The 22821-nt window shown below is 34.0% G+C and overlaps 1 protein-coding gene across 15 annotated transcripts in view; it reads right to left on the bottom strand.

The window, feature by feature from the left end:
* The window catches only part of MIA2 (MIA SH3 domain ER export factor 2), a 91519-nt gene that overhangs the window by 14351 nt on the left and 54347 nt on the right, over nt 1-22821 (bottom strand). For 9 of the 15 annotated variants that reach the window (XM_025442611.2, XM_049113088.1, XM_049113085.1 and 6 more), the window contains 9 exons: nt 22315-22405; nt 19914-20052; nt 15122-15223; nt 14118-14178; nt 13345-13380; nt 9204-9271; nt 7609-7691; nt 5876-6004; nt 2020-2178 (listed from right to left, as the gene is read on the bottom strand). In XM_025442611.2, the coding sequence (XP_025298396.1) occupies nt 2020-2178; nt 5876-6004; nt 7609-7691; nt 9204-9271; nt 13345-13380; nt 14118-14178; nt 15122-15223; nt 19914-20052; nt 22315-22405 (868 nt within the window). The remainder of the gene's footprint in view (nt 1-2019; nt 2179-5875; nt 6005-7608; nt 7692-9203; nt 9272-13344; nt 13381-14117; nt 14179-15121; nt 15224-19913; nt 20053-22314; nt 22406-22821) is intronic. The other 6 variants (XM_049113077.1, XM_049113078.1, XM_049113087.1 and 3 more) reach the window with 1 other exon arrangement.

Genomic DNA, 22821 nt, shown 5'->3' with positions numbered 1-22821 from the left:
TTGAGGTCTCAGTGTTCCTCCCATATAATAAAGGCAATAACTAAATTAGTAGGGTTTTGAGGGGTGGGTTTTTTTTTAGATTAGTGGATTTTAAATGTAGCTGCTCCTCAAAACCTCCACAGTAGTTTTTTTAGAAATAAAAACTACCTCCAAAATTCACAGAACGCCTGATCTGAGGTGGGACCCAGATGTATCTGCATTTTCCTTGAAGTTTCCTAGGTTATTTCTGAAGATCAGCCAGCTTTGAGCTATTAGATTTTACTTGAAGAGCTAGTTATGCAGTGCCTGTGACAGGGACTCTTGGTACTAACACTTGTAATTACCAAAAGGAAAGTCCTCTATACAGATGTAGAGATACAATATCCACCAAAATCTTGCAAAAAGTCCTTTGAGAAAGGTGTTGTAGCTTTTTTTTTTTAATTTTTTTTAAGGTATTTATTTATTTATTTATGATAGTCACAGAGAGAGAGAGAGGCAGAGACACAGGCAGAGGGAGAAGCAGGCTCCATGCACCGGGAGCCCGATGTGGGATTTGATCCCGGGTCTCCAGGATCGCGCCCTGGGCCAAAGGCAGGCGCCAAACCGCTGCGCCATCCAGGGATCCCGGGGTTGTAGCTTATTATCTTTATTTTTATCACAGCAAAACTTCTTAATGAATGTTAAAGGCAAAATCTTTGAAAGAAAATGTTCAAAAAAAAAAAAAAAAAAAAAAGAAAATGTTCTATGCCACCCCCCTAAAAGATTCTTAGGTATGTATGTCACAGCAAATAATTTCCAAATATTAAAAAAAAAGCTTTCTAAGAATTATTTGGGTATTCATTTATTCAACAAATATTTGTTGAGCAAATATTACGTGTCTAGCATTGTGCTAGATGCTGGGGCTACAGCAATGAACAAAGTGACATAAATCTCTGTCTTCACAAAGCTGATATTTAGTGATACCAAACAAAGTAAAGCCATAGTATAAGGAGCCACCATTTCTTAGAACCAAAACACTCCTGCACAATGACTGATTCTTGAAAGTAAAGTTCTTTTACTATAATATTCTTACCCTCTCCAACTCCTCAGGAAGGAATCAGATATGTTTCTTAAGTGTAACTAATTTATACAAAGCAGGTATAGCTCACTTCAATGTCCTGAAACACTAAGCATAAATAAAAGTTTAGCAAACCAAGTTAAATGCATTCCTTTGGAAAGTAACAGCTATTAGGAGAAGTGCAGTTACTGCCTTCCTTCAAGATACTCTGCTGTGACTCTTCTGATAAATATACTTATTTTAGCAGTTACTCTAAGATATTTTGTTCAATAAGAAAAGACAATCACGAGAAGGTAAATAGTATAATTGCAGAGAAGTAATCAAGGAATTTTTATATTTATGTTTATGAACATATACCAAAAAAACAAGAAAACAACATTCTCTAAAAGAGATAAAACTAAATTCATGGATAAAAAAAAATAAAAAAATAAAAATAATTAAAAAAAATTCTTGGAAAGGCAGGCTAAGATGATAAGAGATTTTTTCACTTTCCTACTTGTACATGTCTCAATTGTTTAGTTTTTGTTTTGTTTTGTTTTGTTTTAGAGATTTATTTATATGAGCGAGAGTGTGAACAGGACAAGCTCGGGGGAGAGAGAGAACCTTAAGCTGAGCACAGAGCCGGACTCAGGGCTCAGTCCCACAACCCTGAGATCATGACCTGAGCCCAAACCAAGATGCTTAATTAACTGACTGCACCACCCAGGTGCTCCACAATTGTCTGGATTTTCTAAAATAAACACGTATTACTTCTATGAACAACAAAAGCAATAAAGATATTCCATGGGAGGGCTAGAGGGGAGCAAAACCGATTTGTTTGGAAATTATTTTTATTATGTTTGGAAATTTATGTTATTGTTGTTTTCTAACATATATCATGGTTTTTCTTAAGACAGGACATACATGCACTTCTTTTTTCTTCCATTCCTCTATGTTGCACATATTGGTTGCCTTCCAAAGATAAATAATTACTCTTTCCATACCTGATGGAGGGATCATCATTCTACGATCCTGCTCCCATGGAGGAGAAAGGGACCCAGTATCAGAAGGTGCCCTATGAGCATCAGGTAACCTATCACAGCTTGATTCTCCTCGTTCATTGGTATTCTGATGGTCCAGAGGATTCCCTGGGCCTCTTGAGCCTAATTGAAGAAAAAATATAAAATTCTGTTTTATCTAAAAAAATATAAGACCTACAATCAAAATGAAATCCAGGTAGCTCAGATTCGAACAAAATTTTCCTAATACCATAAGACTATAATTCTATCCTTCCAAAGCCTAGGACAAAGTGTAGGATAAGAGGGAAAAATAATTTTGCCATGTGTATAAACAAACAATTGCCTATAAGAGTCATTTATAAATGTTATCACCATCATTATTTATATATAAAACCTGTGGCTAAGTTGTAAATTACAAATACTACTCTGAAAAACAAGAGTATAAAGTAAATTTCAAAGTAAAGATTTCTATGCCAGGTAGAATAAAATAATTATAAAATAAGGTTTTTGTTGCTTACACTAATATTCTAATAGTCAAAAGGATTCTTTTAAAACAGTCATCTTAGACACTATATAGCTATTTCAATAATTATACAACTACTCACAGTATTTTTTTAGAAAAACTCTTTTAGAAATGTACTCGGATTAACATAGGAGCCATTCAAGAAACAGTATCTCAATGTTAAAACAGGACTCTTCTGTCCAAAAATTATTTTAATGAACTTTATACCCACCAGATAAATTTGGCTTTAAAGGGCTTTTAGCAATTTCTGAATATCAAATTCACCTTCAAAAAGAACTCACAACTCTGAAGGCAAGTCTAAAACAAGAGTTTCAAAAACAACAGCACTCTTCGAATAAATACTTTGAACAAGGTAACACTCATTTGGATAAGGAAATCGGCATGCTTACATTTATAAAAGATCATCATTACAAAGTTCCCTTCTTAGGACCACAAAAAGAAGAGTAATAAAATGTTTAATTAAAATGGAAAAAAACAAATACAAATTTTTTAAACATTAAATAACAAAATATGTTACTATTTAATTTATCTGTCCCTGAGGGGGGAAGGAGATGTTCTCAAAATTATATTGCCCAAAAAATAAAAGCTTTTTCCTTTCAAGGACTAGCTTTTATTCAAAACAAAACAAAGAAAAATAAATAAATAAAAAATAATAATAAAAAATAAAACAAAACAAAGAAACAAAAACATTTTTTACTAGAAATCTTCCTAAAATTTTTCCCACATTTCAGTACACTACTTTAAGAGAACAGACTAAGGCCAATTTGATGTTTTCTTGGTAACTTGTACAAATCAGTATAAGAATCCTTCATATACCATATGATTTATATATATATATATATATATATATATATGATTATACATATATAATCTTTTAAAATTTTTTCTATCTACTCTTTTTTTTTTTTGTAGTCAGGAGGTAAACTGACTTTTATATTCAGAAGTTCAACTCTTTTCCTTATAGTTGTATATTCCACTGATTTCCCCAAATCTTTCCTTCTAGCTTGTTCATCCTTCTAATAAGTTCATTAGAGGAAAAAGGCTGGGAAAGCAGAAAATTAAATTGGCAAAAAATGTGCAAGAGTCAGTTAGGCTGAATTCATCTAGCGTGAAACACAGATCTTTAAAGGAGACAAAGATCTTCTCCTGACTGCTTCCTTTCGGAGGACCAAAGTACAGCCAACCAGGACTACCAGGCAAAATACGAATTTGAGAATGCTTTAATGTTAAATTTTTCATTCAGACCAAAAGTTCCATGAAATTTACTCAAAAAAGAAATTATTTTCCTTATATCCTACCTTATTCAAACATATATCTCATCCAAATTTTCAAATTTAAAAAGCAAAAGGAAGAAAAAGTACACTAGTTATCCTTCTTTGGTGGGTCACAAAACTTTTACTTCAAAGCATCTTTTTAAGACCTACTGATAACTTACCTAAAACTTCCGTAGCTTTTCTAACAAACAGCAAAAAACCCTTGCAAATAATCTAAACACATCATTTCTTGAAAGTAATTAAAAAGGAGAGGAAAGTAATTTAAATAGGAGAGGAGAAATCAAAGGTAATTTTTACTGTTATTCCAAATATTCAATTGACTACAAGCAATCCTTGACTTATATCATTCAACTTCCAGTGATTCACATTTTCAGTTGAGCCAATTATACCCTTATTTTTATAGCAGTTTTTCAGATGCTGGCTGTAACCATTGTAGTGCATGAAATTAACCTACTCTTAATTAGCAATTTTTTTTGATGAAATGAAATAGAAATGAGAAGAAAATACCAGAAAGTTTCAAAAATAGTAAAGGCAGTACTACTTCATGTAAATGGTTCCTATCATATTTATGTTGGTGTACAATAGCACATGATATAAAATATATTTCTTATTGTTTAGATCAAGGTAAAAAATCAGGGGGAAAACGAATTTCAGGGCACTTATAGCACATATGAGAATTTCAAAATTAGTCCCCTTCCTAAAGTGTTCAAAGCAAAGTTCTACCAGAGCTCCAAGTGTCAGCCTGCAACTCACTCTTTCCCTAGGAGTTTTCAGTTCAAAGCCAACACAAGCAAAGGTTCTCTCTGAAATGTCTCCAGGCTGTGGGCCCAAACAGCAGTGGGATTGGGAGGTGGGAGGGACCAGTGCTAAGTGTACCAAACCGAAGATAAGGAAAGAAGATGTAAATAGAAAATGGGCAAAGAGAGAATATCCCATAACTATAAAGTAGCAAATTCATTTTCTCATTCTTTGAAGGCAATCTCAATGAAAGAGCTCCAAAAATATTTAAAATAATGGCAGCTTCAACGGTGAAGTACACCCTCCATGAGAGACTATTTTGATAAGCAGTATCTATTTCAATATATGAACTTTGATAAGTTAGGTTTAGTTTGGTGTTTTTATTTAGTCTCATTACTTTCTCTTCCTACCACATTCAATATGCTAAAATCACTGATGGTTGGGGGGGGTGTACGGTTACAACACTGATGAAGAATGCTATCAGCTCTTATACAACAAATACTTGAGGCTAAAAATCTAAGACTTTTGATTTGGGAATAAACAGTGCTCTGTATCTTTGCATTTTGCCATAATTCAAAGGAAAACTTTAAAGCAACTTGACAAAGTGAACAAAGTATGGTAAAAGATTGAAAGAGGAAAACGACTCCAGGGTGAGTGCTGATGAAGTAAATGAAAAAAGACCAAGAGCTACTGCATAGGCTTGAGTAGCTGCTGAAATTCTCCAAATTCCACACAGGGTAAGAAAGCAAATAATCTTGGGCCAGTTTCTCAAAGTATTGAGTCATTTAGGTCTCCTTTATGGCTCTCATCAAAACTCTGCCTACAAGAGAGCACTTCTGAATTACTCTACTCTAAAAGGAAGGTTCTTTCTTTGACTTTCTGATTTTCTACAATAAAAATATCATGATAATGAAGTAAAAACAGATTGTAGAAATTCTATATTTTAATGATATGTCTTTAAAATACAATCTTATGCTAGGTTATATTATTATATTTTATGTGTTCTTTATAAAGTGCTATATTATGTAGTATAAAATACAGTCCTTAAAAAGCCAAAATGATTTAAAGATATATGCATCTAGTGTTTGACCAAAATGTAACCTATTATAACCCTGTTTCTAAGAGAAAAATATATTAAAATTAGGTATCAGAGAGCTCCTTTTCCAAACAAAAGTACTCCACAATAAGTGCAAGGAATGCCTGTATTTTCCAAAGATTTATTTTAAAGATCATTTTAAAGATAAGTTGAGATGAAAATATAAATAAGGAAGAAATCTAGAGTAAAAAAGATGTTTAAACAATATACCTCTTCCTCCTCCCCCTGGAAGCAAAGGTGAGAGTCTGAGTGGACCCTCCAACAAAGTTGGAGGGGAGAGAAAAGCTCTCGTTTCAGATGAAGGTCGACCCAATGGTGAGGGACCATATGGGGAATGCTCTGGAATAATTAAAACAGCATATTTAAATTCATAGTTTCAATTAGCTACACTATAGATTAGAATCCCATTTCAACAATTTCCATCAGGTCACCCTATTGCCAATTTAAGTTTAATCCACACACTGAACACTAATTATGCCTTGGGTTTTGCTAATATAGGATAGAATTAAATATGGAACACTGCGTTTTTCAACTCTGTCTACCAATTGGATACTGTAGTCAATAAAAATATTATCCTCTTGGTAACTAATATACTTAATATTAAGCAAAGGATACTGGTGATATTTTAGCAGTGTAAGAGGATTTGGGGGCCATAAAGTTTGTTTGGTTTTGCTTTTAATGGCAGTATGCTTCCAGATATTTCAGCTGGTGACGGTTGTAATACAAAGGGCTCAGCTTAAATTAGGACCAGATAGACTGTGTTGGGCTATGAATTATTTGAGTAAAGCTCAGATTTTGAAAAGCAAAAATGCAAAATCCTCTGAAGCATCAGAAATTACTTTTGATTCAATGACACTGAAAATTCAGTTTACATACACTTATTCATCAAATCATTTGATAAACCATATAACCGAGAGCCCGATCATTTTACAAACTTCACCACTCCCAAGTAATGATGCTTCCAAAGATCAAAAATCAACATCAAGAAACTTAAATACCACCAAAATAATACTTATAAAATATGTAAATTTTATTATATAGCTTATATAATGTCAAATTCAGTTACAACAAAAGATCTAAGCATTATTTAATCTTTCTGAAACTTCCACATTAGGTTCAGAAGAGAATTCCTTCTGTATAATTAATTCCCCCCAATCCAAACTTTGCTACTATTGAAATTAATAATAATCTATTTTTCAATGTAAAAATTGACCTTAATTTTTATGAAATTACACTCTCAAAAGTGATTTTTACATCTTCAAATGGTTATTAAAATGGGATTCCACCTATATAAAGATAGGTTTACTTTCACTGCCTTAGATGCTTAATTCCAATTCAACCAAAAATTATTTTGAAAAATTTAAACTATTTGGAACAGTATGAGATCATTAAAAATGCTAACTCGCAAATGAGTGGATGAAAATATTAAATATATCTTCCAAAGAACTAGCCCTCTCCTGGAGGTAATTAAAGCAATCAAAGCTCAGATTATTAATGTTTTTCCACCTTTATTGATACTTTTAAATATTTAAGGTCAACTGTTATAATTCTTGTTTTTATAATTCAAATTCCAATAATAGTGGATATGTTAACAGTCACAATGTTATTCCATTTAAGTACTTCTTATTTGTTCTCCCCAAAAATAATTATTGAGTACCTTACTATGTGCCAGGCACTTTGCTTTTTCAAGGAGTTCAATGTACTAAATGTACATCATGTTACAAATGCCCACTAAGAAATGGAGGCAGCAATTATTTACACTATTGCTGGAAACAAAACTCAGAAACTTTAGAGACTGTGATAGAACTCAGATTAGACTCCTGGCTCCAAAATCTGAAATATTTATAATATATAATAGTATTAATTTACACTAATATAAAAGGTATGTGCAATATATACATATATATGTATTTTAAATGAGTGTTTAAAAAAAAAAAGACTACCTCTGCCAAATGCTGTATTTGGAACATCAAGTGCATAAGGATCTTTTTCTAAAAGTTCAAATTTAAACTCTGTTTCAGTTAATCTGCAAATAAAGAACAAACATCTCTAAGTTACTCATCCAAGAAAAGAACCCACATTTCAAGAAAAAAGCCACCACCAAGTGCAAGGTACTCTTTACTACCTCAATATCTACATAGAAGAAATAGATCTTTTAAAATTATTCTGATAAGATATGAAATTGTTGAATAACTATATTGAACACCTGAAACTAATATAACACTGTGTGCTAACTACACTGGAATTAAAATTTTAAAAAGAAATCAAAACAAATAAATATTCTGACCAAAACATCATCACCCTACTGCTTATTCTGGAGTAACGCTTTTTTCTGCCTAGTGATAGTTTCGTTGAGGTTTGAAATCGCTTTGTTTTGTTCCGTTTTCAAAACTAGACTACAGTGAATACTATTATCACAGAACCCAAATTTTAGAAACAGCAGAGCCTTCCAAGGTCAACCAGCTCAAATCTATCATTTTACAACCAAGGAAATTGAACTGAAAGTTTACATAATTTATTCAAAATGAAAGTGCCAGGATTAAAATACAGGGCTCTTAGCTGAGTCATGTCTGCTTTCCATTATAATGTTACCCACGATTCTAATCATAACATAAAATAGGAATCCAGTGAACTCATACTACTATTTTACTCCTAAACCTTTTATCTGAGAAATGTGACTTTTTAAAACAATTTCTTATTTCTAGTTTTTGATCATTGGATCTGAAACAAAACATTTAATCATATAGTTTTAATTTCAGAGTAGAAAACAAGCAAAAAGACTAATAGAAGATAATGTTAATAGTACATTCTGGCAAGAAATTCTAACACCTGGGAAGATCATTACAATCCTCCTAGAAAATTACTCTTCCCTTCAATTATACATTATAAACTTTGATTCTTCCTTTCATTTTATTATTGTAAGGCAATGTCACCCAATACAAGAAAACCAGAGAATGGGAGAAATAATAAACATTTATTCTACCCATTTATCTACTAAAAGATGCTAGTACTCTGAGAATTGCTACATCAGAAATTTGTCTTTTCTCTTTCCATCCCTTATAATCAGCTTCTTCCTACTCTGGTTTAGGAAAAAAAAAAAAAATTAAGCTATGCTTTTTACAGAAGAATATGTGAACAGTTTACTCAAATAACTTCTGTAAGGGCAGCCCCGGTGGCACAGTGGTATAGCGCCACCTGCAGCCGGGGGTGTGATCCTAGAGACCCAGGATTGAGTCCCACGCTGCATGGATGGAGCCTGCTTCTCCCTCTGCCTATGTCTCTGCCTCTCTCTCTCTCTCTCTCTCTCTCAATAAATAAATAAAGTCTTAAAATAAATAAATAAATAAATAAATAACTTCTCTAAGACAAGAGTTCCAAATGAAAAATCTAGTAACTCATAGTAAAGCTAATAAATATTTCACAACTAGGTACACTAGATTCACTGCCAGTTGTTTATCCCTATAAAAGTAGTACATAATAAAATAAAAACTAAAAATAAAGTAACAAAGTCTTAAAGTATCCCCAAAAAGATACTTACTTTTGTCTATTGTGAGCATTTTCTTTCCTTAAATCATTAAGATTTCTTTCAGCAGTCCGAGCTGCCAACTTAAAGAAAATAATACGTTTTTTTTTGAAAATACATTTTTAAAATAACACAAACATAAATGAAAAGATAAGTATTCATAAACATTACAATCACCTAAGTATCCATTTCAGAAACTCAATGTAAAAGATTTTTAAATGGGACACCTGGGTGGCTCAACGGTTGAGCGTCTGCCTTTGGCCCAGGGCGTGATCCTGCAGCCCCGGGATCAAGCCCCACATCAGGCTCCCTGCATGGAGCCTGCTTCTCCCTCGGCCTGTGTCTCTGCCTCTCTCTCTCTCTCTCTCTGTCTCTCATGAATAAATAAAATCTTAAAAAAAAAAAAAAAAAAAGATTTTTAATTTAGGGAATTTTTTAAAAGGGAATGAGTTTCCTATAACCAGATGACATGAGTCTAAGACTGGAGTTTGATTATGTGCTTGCCAATGAATGCTGTTATCTAGATGTGAAGTCAAGGATTAGCACTATTTGGTGCTGTAAATACCCAAATACCACAAAAAAGCAATGTAGGAGGACCCGAGTTTAGGCTGATGGGAATGGAGACTCAGAATCATTAGGCTTGGGTACGCTGGCTAAAATACCAGAAAGCCATCTCTGGAGAGTTATCACTATAATTCTATGAAACCATAAAGGTCTAAAACAGTTTCACAGCATCCCCGTATAGGCCATTTTTTTAAAGGCTCAAAGCATGCAGCAGGTCTATTAAGTGCACAGCACTGTAAAAATCATTATTTCTATAGTCTTTTTTATATGCGTTTAATGAAATTTTTATTTAAAAAAAGATTAGAAAATCAGATACGTATGTTACAAAAAAAAAAAACTTACAATAAATGCCAACAACATACAATATTCAATCTAAATAGTTTGTGGGCAAAAGTTAAAAGTGTATGGAATACTGCGTGTTTCCCATCATTCTGTGAACTCTCCAGTTATGAAGCAGTAGTCTATGGAACATCAGACCTGGCCAAACTAATACAATCCACTTGGGCAAATGAATGTATCACAATGACTCAATCTATAACCACAACTTCTTACAAATGAAAAGAACTATCAAATGTATTCACTTAAAATTATGAACTACACATTAAGACTATCTGGCCTAAGAATAAAGTATGTTAAATATTTACACACACAAACACAGCTTAACCATATTTTAGCAATATTAAAAAGATTCCAAGTGTAAATCATTTTCTAGTATATAACCATATAATCAGTTTTATAGTAACAAAACAGAATATTACACCAAAACAATTTTAGTTAATAAAATACCAATTCATTTAACATTGAACAATGCAGAACCAAAACTACTTCTAAATGTTTTCTACACAGTATAACATATTTACTCTTAATTATAAGGCACAAAACAATGCAAAGTGAGTAAGTCAAAAGCAAATTTCACTGATTCTCGTGGTATCAATACGAAAGATACTGAAAGATATATATTTGTTTTTATGCACTGATGCTAAATGATTACAGACTTTTGAAAAGCTTATACTTCAAAGGTTAAGTAAAACTGTAATTTCAATGAATGACCACATTGTATTCAGATATTAAATACTTATATGCAAAAAAGCATTCTATTAAGTACAGGTGTTAAGGGGAAAGAAACAGTCCCTATCTTAAGAAGCTTAAATGTGTGGTAAAGACAATTATAAATGACCACAGTACTTGCCACAGAACACATAGAAACAAAGTATTATGTGAGTTCAAAAGAAGAAAAGGTTAAGTCTAATGGTATGGAGCAAAGAAATGGTCAAGGGAAAAAGTAAAATCTGAAACTATGAAATTATTTGTAACAGTAAAAAAGTGGAAACAAAGGAAGCATTTATCAAATGGGAAAAGTTCATATAAATTATAAAATATTCATAGAAAAAAATCTGTAATATATTAAGAAAGCAGAATATAAAACAGTAATAATATATAGTATGTTTACACTTTTTAAATCATGTGATTTATGTCTAAATATATTCTTTTAGGTATAGAAGTGATATTGCTGATTACTTCTTTGTACATCTTTTCTATGTAGTCTGAACTTTTTATTCATTAAGCATACTTTATGAAACCCCCCCAAAAAATCTTCATTTTGAGGGGCGCCTGGGTGGCTCAATCAGTTAAGTGAATGGCTTTGGCCCAGATCATAATACCAGGGTCCTGCAACTGAGCCCTGCATCTGGCTCCCTGCTCAGTGGGGAGTCTGCTTCTCCCTCTCCCTCTGTCCCTCCCCCTGCTCATATATGCACTCACACTCTCTCAAAAGCTCTTTTTTTTTTTTTTAATTATATCTATTTATTCATGAAAGACACACAGGGAGAGGCAGAGATATAGGGAAAGGGAGAAGAAGGCTCCCTGCGGGGAGCCTGATGCGGGACTCAATGCCAGGACCCTGGGATCACAACCCGAGCCAAAGGCAGACACTCAACCACTGAGTCACCCAGATGCCCCTCAAATAAAATCTTTTTTAAAAGGTCATTTTGAGACATAAAAGGTATTTTTTTTTTGTATGTTTTAACATGAAGTCAGTGTCTTATTTGCTAAACAAGAAATGCCATGTACAATAACAGAAAAAGATCGGACTTAGAATCTAAAAGGTCAGAATTTCAATCTCTACTCTTCACTCTTTGATCATGTAATCTTGGGCTGTTTTCTCATCTGTAAAATTTGAATTATAATATCTATTTTACAGAGTAATTCTGTGGATTGAGTAAGTAATATGCCTTTAAGTCTACTGTCTAGAACACAAGAGATTAACATACATCAGTTCTTCTCTTTTTTTTTTTAAGTTTTTCTCATCTTTAAAAAGTAATCTGCATCTTAGTATTCAGAAAGTGGTGAGGAGTGGCGAAAAAGACTAAATTCATCTCCAAACCCAGCTTAATTCAGTAACGAATCTTCACTTGAGCCCTCAACACAAAATCTGAGAAATGGAAAGAGCCTAGATATTCAACATGTCTAATTCTCAACCCATGCTGGAACTCCACTCCAGAAACATCCACATCTAAGAAGTACCTCCCAAGCTTCAGTGTAACAGTGTAATAACAGCATGTACGGAGTGCTTACTATGTGTCAGGTACCTGGCTAACAACCTTACTTTAGTTATCTCACTTACTCATCATAATTACTCTATGAAATAGGTACTACTGATGTATCCATCTTTCCTTACAGGTAAGAAAACAATATTTGTTGTCATTACAGGTGATGGAACCAGAATACCAATCATGACAGGCTGATTAGGCTGATTCCAGAATCCACATGTTCACCCAGTAGGCAAACTGTCTCCCCTTGAAAACTCCTAGGGACAAGTCCTACAAAGGCCAGCTGTTATAACAGTTCTACATGTCAGATGGGTATTTCCTACAATTAGTGAAATCTACATCCTTATCATTTCCTGATATAATTCCCCTCTGGAGCACTCACATGCCATTTTTCATGATGAACTTTTTCCTGATGTGTACCAAGTAATTCAATACTGAGAATCAGATACCTAAATTGTATAACTTTTACAACTAGAAGAGGCTTTCAATATCACTTAGTTCAATCTGTTGTTTTCACAGATGAGTTAACAAGCCCAGTAATTTTAAGTAATTTGTCCACAAATAATTAGTGGCAATCCAGGGCCCTCAAACAATTAATCCATGAACCTTACATCGTCTCCCCCAGAGAGAGCATAACCTCCTTGCAAAGTAAAAGCAAAGAGGGAAAATCAGATTTTTGTGAATAACTGTGTTGTAACAAAGTATTCACTTCATAAAGAGCAAAATTTCACTACCAGTAAAATTAAAAGAAACTGATTTAATACTATCCTTAATTTTTAGTGTTTTTAGTATCTTTTAAACTACTCGTTTAAATTAGGAAAGGGGCACCTGGGTGGCTCAGTTGGTTAAGTATCTGTCTTTGGCTCAGGTCATAATCCGAGAGTTCCAGGATTGAGCCCCACACTGGGCTCCCTGCTCCACAGGAGACCTGCCTCTCCCTCTCCTGCTTCCTCTTGCTTGTGCTCTCTCTCTAATCAATAAATAAAATCTTTATAAATAAATAAGGAAAAAGAACCATCTGACAAAGAAAAGTTAATACTTACCCAATTATCATGTGCTTTTTTCTCATGGGAAATAATCTGAAAAAGAAATTCATTAAAATACTACTGATTTTCTTAAGTAAAAAATTTCACATCTACCAATATAACTTAGTACACAACTCATAAACTCAAAAATAACTCAAGCATCTCTGAAAAGTGAGTAACATTTTTAAAGCAAATTTTCATATACACATGATCTACTCTAGTATATTCTTAAAAATTCAATGAATTTTTGTCTAGTAAATTTCTGTTTTATTCAATAATCAACTACAATGGGTTACCAACTAAGAGATAATTAGCCTGAGTGAATATGAGACCCCAGTGTGGGTATATGTATGTTTATTTATTCAATCCACATTCCTAAAGAAGCAGGAGACATGGTAATTTTAAACAAAGTCTCTTATTTCAGAACTTTGGCTCCCTATAAATGTCCCACAGACATGTGCAAAAACTCAAGAGAGGTGTACAACTATCAAGTAACTATACTCCTGCATCAAAATAGGGGATCCCTGGGTGGCGCAGTGGTTTAGCGCCTGCCTTTGGACCAGGGCGCGATCCTGGAGACCCAGGATCGAATCCCATGTCGGGCTCCCGGTGCATGGAGCCTGCTTTTCCCTCTGCCTATGTCTCTGCCTCTCTCTCTCTCTCTGTGTGTGTGTGACTATCATAAATAAATAAAAATTAAAAAAAAAATAGAGATACCAATTCAAACAAACGATAATTGTTTTAATTTACACACAACACACACACACACACACACACACACACACATATACCTGCCCTTGATAAGAATGAATGGTTCTCTCCAATTCTTCTTCAAGATCTTTGGCTCGCTTTCTATAAGGAATAATCATTCAACGATTAACATATACTAAGAAATGAAAGAATACACTATGTCTACTGAAAATATTAATTAAAGCATCTGGAGTGCTTTATGTAAAAAATAACTCTAGAACTCCACACATTTAAGCACCTTTAAGAGGTTCTAAAGGAGTATACTTTTATCTGATATAATTTAACATTAACTGTGCTTTAAGAGTACTACTACTCTGATTTACCTAAACCAAAGGTCATGCAAGGATTTATATGGTATATTGGTTTGTTTTTATTTTTAAAAGCATGAACTTGGGAGATTTATTCAGATGTCTGTAACCATAAAAGAATTCTAGGAAATTAACCATTTGTGTAAAATAAAATGATACTTACTACCTTTACATGACTAGTAGGATAATTTCTTCTTTTGGATAAAACCCAAGCTTAGTCTTTCTAATATAAAATGAAATATCACAACTATTTGAGATATTGCTAAATCCTGCCCCTTATTTTCTCAATATTTTCTATTATTTCCATGGAAGTAATAAGTGAACTAAGGAAACAACTAGATATATAAACACTTCTTCAGATCTTTGACTGTGGCTCACTCTTCTTTTTGAGGCCTACTTCTCGAATTCCTTAATATTATATACATTCTTTCCCAATTGAACCAGAGAGGAAAGACCTTGAAATTAATGGCGATTCAAAAATTTCTTCTCATTAACATAAAACAGGATTTCCCATGTTCAAATACAACTAATGTGAGAGATTTAAAATCATACACACTGAAAGGAAAACATTTTTTCCTTTTTATATTTTCTGTATAATTGCATAAGAGCAAGATATCCAAATGAAAAATAATAAAAAATATGTTGGGTTTATTTTTTTTTTGGTTGCTTTATTATTTTTTTCTGGTATTAGGTTTTTGGATACCCTCCCCAACCTCAAAAAGAAATACATTTAATACCTATAGGTCTCCAACTCTTCAGCTGCATGACTGATCTTCTCGTCTGCTTTGGATAGTTTCTCTTCTTTCTCTAATCGGTAATTTTCCTCTACTGTTAATTTCCTTAAAACAAAAAGTTTGTTGTTGTTGTTTTTACAGTATCATAAGATAATCAATCACATTTTTTAATTATATCTCTAGTGGTTCCCATGAAACAATTTGCATAATACCACTAAAAACATCACATGCAAGAAAAAAAGTACATGCATAAATATTTATGGTATGGAACTTAAAATTATAAACTGAAATTATAAACCACCTTGTCTAATATAGTACCACTATATTAGAAAAGTTTTAAGAGTTTTCTTTTAATTATTTAAATTCAATTTGCCAACATACAGTATAAACACCCAGTGCTCATCCCATCAAGTACCGTAAGAGTTTTCTGTAAGACATTATCATAAAAATAAGACCAAAGGTAAATATTAGTAAAAACTATCCTACTATGTTTTATTTATCAAGACTTCTTAAGTAAAGCAGCATTACACTTATTAGACAAGAAGGCACCAACTAACGAACTGTATTTCAATAATTTTTAAATTGGTTAAGTCATTAACATAGTAAACAGGCTTCCAGGACGGTTCATACACATATACAAAACAAAAAACAAAACAAACAAAAATAAAAACAACTTATAAAGAACCCAAAGTAGGGGATCCCTGGGTGGCTCAGTGGTTTAGTGCCTGCCTTCAGCCCAGGGTGTGATCCTGGAGAACCGGGATCAAGTCCCACATCAGGCTTCCTGCATGGAGCCTGCTTCTCCCTCTGCCTGTGTCTCTGCCTCTCTCTCTCTCTCTCTATCTCTCTCTCTCTCTGTGTGATGAATAAATAAATAAAATCTTTTTTTTTAAAAAAAAAGAACCCAAAGTAAATAAAAGCAGTAGTAGTAGTAGTCCTACTTACTACTTCTAGTTCTTTTAATAATAATAGCTAATTTAGCGAGCCATTAGTATGAATCAGAAATTGTTCTTAAGACTTTTACATGTATTATAACCCTATTTAATTATCACAACAGCTCTACACAAAGAGAAAGGAAGCACAGAGAAACTAAGTAAGTGAAGCTAGGCATAGAGCTAGCAAGTAGTGACTCCATTATACCGTACTACCCATGTTGTTTCACATGATACCATCAGTAACAACACTGGTCCTTCAAGAAATACTTATTAAACACCACAAGGAAACACATTTGGAGTCCTAAATGTGATTCAGTCTCTCCTTCTTCATGAACTTTGGGGAGGAACATGACAAACTATTGAAGAAATTCTACAGGGCAGGATTAAATGTTTTATATTCCACAAACTACATTACCAATTGCTAAGAAAGGATTTGCCAGGTCAATCATTTCATAGGTGTTAGAAGAAAATAAGTCATCTCTTCAGAAAAAGCATGAAAATATAATGGGCTTGGATATGGAAGGAGGTGTATTTTTACAGAATCTAGATTAAAAATGACCAGAAATTCTTTGACACCTCTGCTGCTGAGAAGTAAAGTCTATGAACCTTTCCCTTGAATTTGGCTAGGCTCATTAATGATGGAAATTGCACTATAAAGGTAGTCTGATGATTTAACTAAAAAACAATCACATCTCACGTCACACATTTAAAACAACATATTGAGGCATCTGGGTGGTTCACTCAGTTACATATCAATTATGGCTCAGGTCATGATCTCAGGGTTGTAAGACTGAGCCCTGTACTGTGCTCCACCCTGGGCATGGAACCTGCTTAAGATTCTCTCCCTCTCCCTTTATACCCCCATAAACACACTCACGCTTGCTCGCACTCTCTCTCTAAAAATAAGTAAAATAAAAATCTTAAAAAAAAAAAAGATTCTCTTTTTCCCTTTCTGCCCCTCCCCCTCTCCAAAAAGAATGAAAATAAATTTTTTTTAAATAATACAGCAATATATCAAGCTTCTATGTTATGCTATTTCACTTCTCTCCAATATTAAATCTGGAAAAGTGCTAGTAATATATAATACATTAATCCTGAAAAATATCAAAATTACTGAATCTAAATTTTATTTTCAGCCCAGGTCATGATTTCAGGGTCCTGGGATCCAGGCCCACACTGGGGCTCAGCAGAGAGCCTGCTTCTCCCTCTCCCTCTGCTGCCCATCCTGCTTGTGCTCTTTCTCTTTCTCTCTCTCTGTCAAAATAAATAAAATCTTACAAAGAAAAAAAATTTTAAACATTCCTCATCAAAATTCTATAATCAACCAGTCAAGTTCAAAAAGATACACTCAAAAATATTCCTTTCACCTAAAATAATTCTTCATGTCCAATTTTTACTCACAATATCTTTCATCCTAAATTAAAATGAAGGGTCATCCATTCCTAAAATTACTGATGGAAAACCATGAGGTATCCATTCTGTAGCTCTTCCATTTAATCAAGTTTACTTCTCTTTCATATCCTGAGCAGTGGCCCAAAGACTGATTATGAACAGCAAGTTTTTAATTTTTGAATAGACTCCAAAGAATGATTGCAGTATACAGCTTGCAATGACAGAGCTTAACAAATCCACCAGCATCCCGAAGGCAATGTAATGTTGGTATTTTCTACCAGTTTCCAAATACATAAAACAGCATCTCATTCCCAACAGTTATGTTCTAAAAGTCACCACAAATCCTAATTAGCAAATACTGAACCATTGCTCTCAAGGAAATAGAGTTAGGTTTCTGCATGCTCTGGTCACAGTATTTTCATCCACCAATCAATACATAACCCTGTTTTATGTGTTTTGGTTTAAAGACACCTTATTTAACATATATTGTTGGTTTATTAATAATGAACTCACAGCCAACAGCATCATAACTCATGTCTGAAGAAAGCTTATCTGACACGTATACTTTCTCTATAAGACACTCCACAGCCTTCTTGCACTTAAGAACACTACACACTATTTCAGCACAATAGCTGGGGACCATCTTAAACAGCTAAATCACCAACAAAAAGCCCAAAAATGTGGCACCACATATACTGCAAAAAGGATGCTTGTTTACAAAATGAGAAATGAAATAAGAAGGCAGACCAGGGGACGCCTGGGTGGCTCAGCGGTTGAGTGTCTGCCTTTGGGCCAGGGTGTGATCCCAGGGTCCTGGGATCGGGTCCCACATCGGGCTCCCTGCATGGAGCCTGCTTCTCCCTCTGCCTGGGTCTCTGCCCCTCTCTCTCTCTCTCTCATAAGTAAATAAATAAAATATTAAAAAAAAAAGGAAGGCAGAACAGGAACACGCACATTGGGCAATTCACATTTTTTCCCATTCTGTGCCTAAGATAACCACTACAGCTCTGTAAGTACTGGTTTGGGGTTAAAAGTTAAGTTTCCAGAAGTAGGTGAATTTGTTTTTTTTTTTTTTTTTTTTTTTTAATTTTTATTTATTTATGATAGCCACACAGAGAGAGAGAGAGAGAGAGAGAGAGAGAGAGGCAGAGACACAGACAGAGGGAGAAGCAGGCTCCATGCACCGGGAGCCCGATGTGGGATTCGATCCCGGGTCTCCAGGATCGCGCCCCGGGCCAAAGGCAGGCGCCAAACCACTGCGCCACCCAGGGATCCCAGTAGGTGAATTTGTAAGTACAGAATCTATGAATGATGAATATCAATTGTAATAACTTTCATTAAAGGGGCTTGAAATTATATTAATTAAGTTATATTTTATTTCCTTTTATGATGAAAAGTATGTCCTATACTGGTATTTTAATATCTAGAGTCTCCAGATAGGTATCTTAACAGCCTTCTGTGTATCTGTGCATTTAGGCATCAATATACACACGCACAGAATCTTTCACTCTATTATATAAAGGTACTAAACATATTTATTTATAGATTCTGCAAATATTTACTGAATAAGTACCATGTGCCAGACATAGCATTAGGCACCAGAAATATAGAAGAAAAGAGAACAAAGTAATTCAGGGAGTTTACATTAAATGTTGAGAAGATTAAAAAAAAAAAAAAAAAGACAATCATTCATCAGAAGACTATAAGGGCTATAAGAAAAATAAAGCAAGATAAGGGAAGAGGGAATTGCAGGTAATATATTATATTAGTTAGGGTATCCAGGGAAGGATTCTTTGAAGCAACATCTGAACACAGACTCAAATGAAATGAAGGATTTAACCTTATACAGGGAACTACAAATCCAAGGCAGAAAGAGCAAATGCAGAAGGCCCTGAGGTACAGATGTGCTTAGTATGCTAAAAATCTCATCAAGAATGCCAGTGCACTGGAGGATAATAAAGGAAAAAGAAAAATAAGCTAAAATTAAAAGCATAATCAGGGAGAAAAAAAAAAAAAGGCAGTTGAAGGTCAGATCTTACAGAGTCTTTAGGTCATATAAAAGCTTTGGATTAAATTCTAAGTACTATATGAAGGCACTTGAGTTTGCAAACAAGACAAAGACAAGACCCAAAATTTAGGTTTTAGAAGGATCACACCACTGGAACCAACTGTGCAGGAAGTTGAATGGAAAGAGACTACACATGAATGAGACTACTGCAATAAACCAGACACAAACTGATGATGGTTTGTTTGTTTAGATGCGAGTCACTGTAGGGGAAGTAGTGAAAAATGGTCAGATTCAGAAAAAAAAAAGTGTTTCAAGATTAAATAACTTCCTTAAAAATGAACTGAAGAAATATTACCCAATCCTAAGTTGAGCACTTTGCATATCACATATGCTGAATATGCACTATTTTTAAGCTATTTTACTTGCCGTACAGTGAAGTTAACAATATAATTTTTATTACCTGTGAAGTGTCATTTCATTTTCTTGATACAATTCAGTCATTACTTTAAGTTTCTGCTGAAGCTTTTGAGTCTCGCTTTCAAATTGTGTATTTTCTGACTGCAAAGATGCTTGTTCAGTCTGGAGATTTTTAATACATTCTATAGAAAATTTTTAAAAATCACAATTAAAGGAGTAACATTTTGAGATGCACATTAAAGATAAAAATTACTAAAAATAATAGATTATTAATAAATGAAATTCTTTCTGACAACAGAAAATTTATGATTTTTTTCACCTAAATGCTTTTTAGTATTTTAAAGAACTAGAAAAATTGTTATAATTTTTTTTATTACCTCAAGATTTCCCAAACCTTCAATATTCTAATTCCAGCATCTAATTTTCAGTTAGGGGATCCCTGGGTGGCGCAGCGGTTTGGCGCCTGCCTTTGGCCCAGGGCACGATCCTGGAGACCCGGGATCGAATCCCACATCGGGCTCCCGGTGCATGGAGCCTGCTTCTCCCTCTGCCTGTGTCTCTGCCTCTCTCTCTCTCTGTGACTATCATAAATAAATAAAAATTGAAAAAAAAAATTTAATTTTCAGTTAGGAAGTGAAAAAACAATAAAATTCTCAAGGTTATGGAGATGAGAGTTCTGAAGAGAAATATTCTAGCTTAACATTTCCTGTGAAACTGCTTCCACATGATGAACAATGTCTATTTTTATCTAGTAAAAAATTAACGGTTAATACTTAACTTCTAGCCAACCCTTTTTTTTTTTTTATTTTATTTATTTATTCATGAGAGACACAGAGGGTCAGAGACTTGGGCAGAGGGAGAAAATTGGGCAGAACTCAATCCCAGAAGCCCAGGATCATGCCCTGATCCAAAGGCAGACACTCAACCACTGAGCCACCCAGGTGTCCCTAGCCAGCCCTCCTTTTAAGCAAAATTTAGATAATGTTATAAGTCAGGCCAGAAATTTGGATCTTCTGATAAGAAATGCTACATAATCTTCCTAGCTTAATCCAGACCAAGACTGTAGAGAAAAACACCAGTTTTAGCTGGTTTCAAATGCTAACACACCAAAAATAATTATCTATAAAATAATAATTAACGATTCTAAGTAATTATGAGTACTAATTAGTGCATCAATTGTTTTTAAAAACCTCATTTCCCCTCCAACATCATAACTCCACCTCTGAACTCCTCTAAGATTGAAGTGCCATCTCTCAAAACATGGGTATGAATCATCACCACAGATCTTTTTTTTTCTTTTTTTTTTTTTAATTTATTTATTAATGAGAGATACAGAGAGAGAGAGAGAGGGAGGCAGAGACACAGGCAGAGGGAGAAGCAGGCTCCATGCAGCAAGCCCGACGCGGGACTCAATCCGGGGTCTCCAGAATCAGGCCCTGGGCTGAAGGTGGTGCTAAACCGCTGAGCCAACGGGGCTGCCCCACCACAGATCTTTTAAGTAATCTCCACATCCAATGTGGGGTTTGCACTCAAGACCCTGAGATTAAGAGCCACATGATCTACCTGACTAAGCCAGGCAGATGCCCACATTACAAATCTTATAACAAACCAAAACTTACTTTGTGTAAAGAAGGCAGTTTCAAATTCACAAAGTCATACTAACAAGCATTAAAATTTAAGTAATTATATGTAATGGCATACTAATTATTCTAAAGGTATATAATTAATCAATCATATATATCAAAAGGAAAGTTTAAAGGAAATATGCTGGGCAGCCCCGGTGGCGCAGCGGTTTAGCGCCACCTGCAGCCCAGGGCATGATCCTGGAGACCCTGGATTGAGTCCCACGTCAGGCTCTCTGCATGGAGCCTGCTTCTCCCTCTGCCTGTGTCTCTGCTACTCTCTCTCTCTCTCTCTGCATCCCTATGAATAAATAAATAAAATCTTTTTAAAAAATAAATAAAAAATAAAGGAAATATGCTAACATTAAATAATTTCAATGTGCATACCTGTCTTTCCACAGAAATTTTTAAATCTAAATCAGAAGTAATCTGTTGACCAAGGCAATAAGCCATTGCCAAGAACAGTCATTTAAGACATTAACATTGGATATCATCTCTGGCAAAACTGAATTATAGGGATGATCTTTTAAAAGTTAACAGTTTTAATTTGCTACCTTTTAACATCTAAAACTGTATCAGACATGTAACACTGAAATTAAAAGGTAAGTATGGTTTTACATGTTTTTTTAAAACTGCACTATTTTTATTTCATATGAACATGGAGGAAACTGATAATCCCGCTTTACCAGCAACAACAAAAACCTCAGTGCTAATTTTTCACAAATCAGAAACAAAAATAACAGTTAAAAAATCAAATTGGATCTTTACATACGTGATTCAATTAACAGGACCATTCTATATAAAGAGATGTAGATATCCTACCTGTAAGCTCCTCCTTTGTCTTATCTACTTCAGATAAATGAATGTAAATTTGGTTTCTTTCTCCTTCTAGGGTTTTTAAAGAAGCATTTAACTTCAGAGAATGGAAAAAGGAAAAAAAGCAACATTAATCAGTTATACCAAAAAAAAGGAAAAACAAAAAATTCTCAACCATCCCAACCTTTTTAAGTTCTTTTATCACTTTGATGAAATTATCAACTAGAATGCATTAACCAACAATGCAGCTTCCATCTTGAAAAGTTAACATTCGTCAGTTGTTGTAAATGTCAGAACAGAGACAGAGAAGATCAATGATTGATCCTTAAAAAGTAGCTATTTTCATTCTATTTACTTTCAACACAGAAGTTTTAATTAAAGCAACCTTCAAACTACATTACCAAGACTTCATATAGTTCTGTAAGGATCAAGATACCACTACTACAATGGAAAAGAAAAGATATAAACAGGAAGAAAATAAACCTAGCATTCACTTTTCAAATTAGGATAAGG

This window comes from Canis lupus, chromosome 8, assembly GCF_003254725.2.
Source record: "Canis lupus dingo isolate Sandy chromosome 8, ASM325472v2, whole genome shotgun sequence".
In the NCBI taxonomy this organism is placed as follows: domain Eukaryota; kingdom Metazoa; phylum Chordata; class Mammalia; order Carnivora; family Canidae; genus Canis; species Canis lupus.
This window is presented reverse-complemented; position numbering and strand designations above follow the sequence as displayed.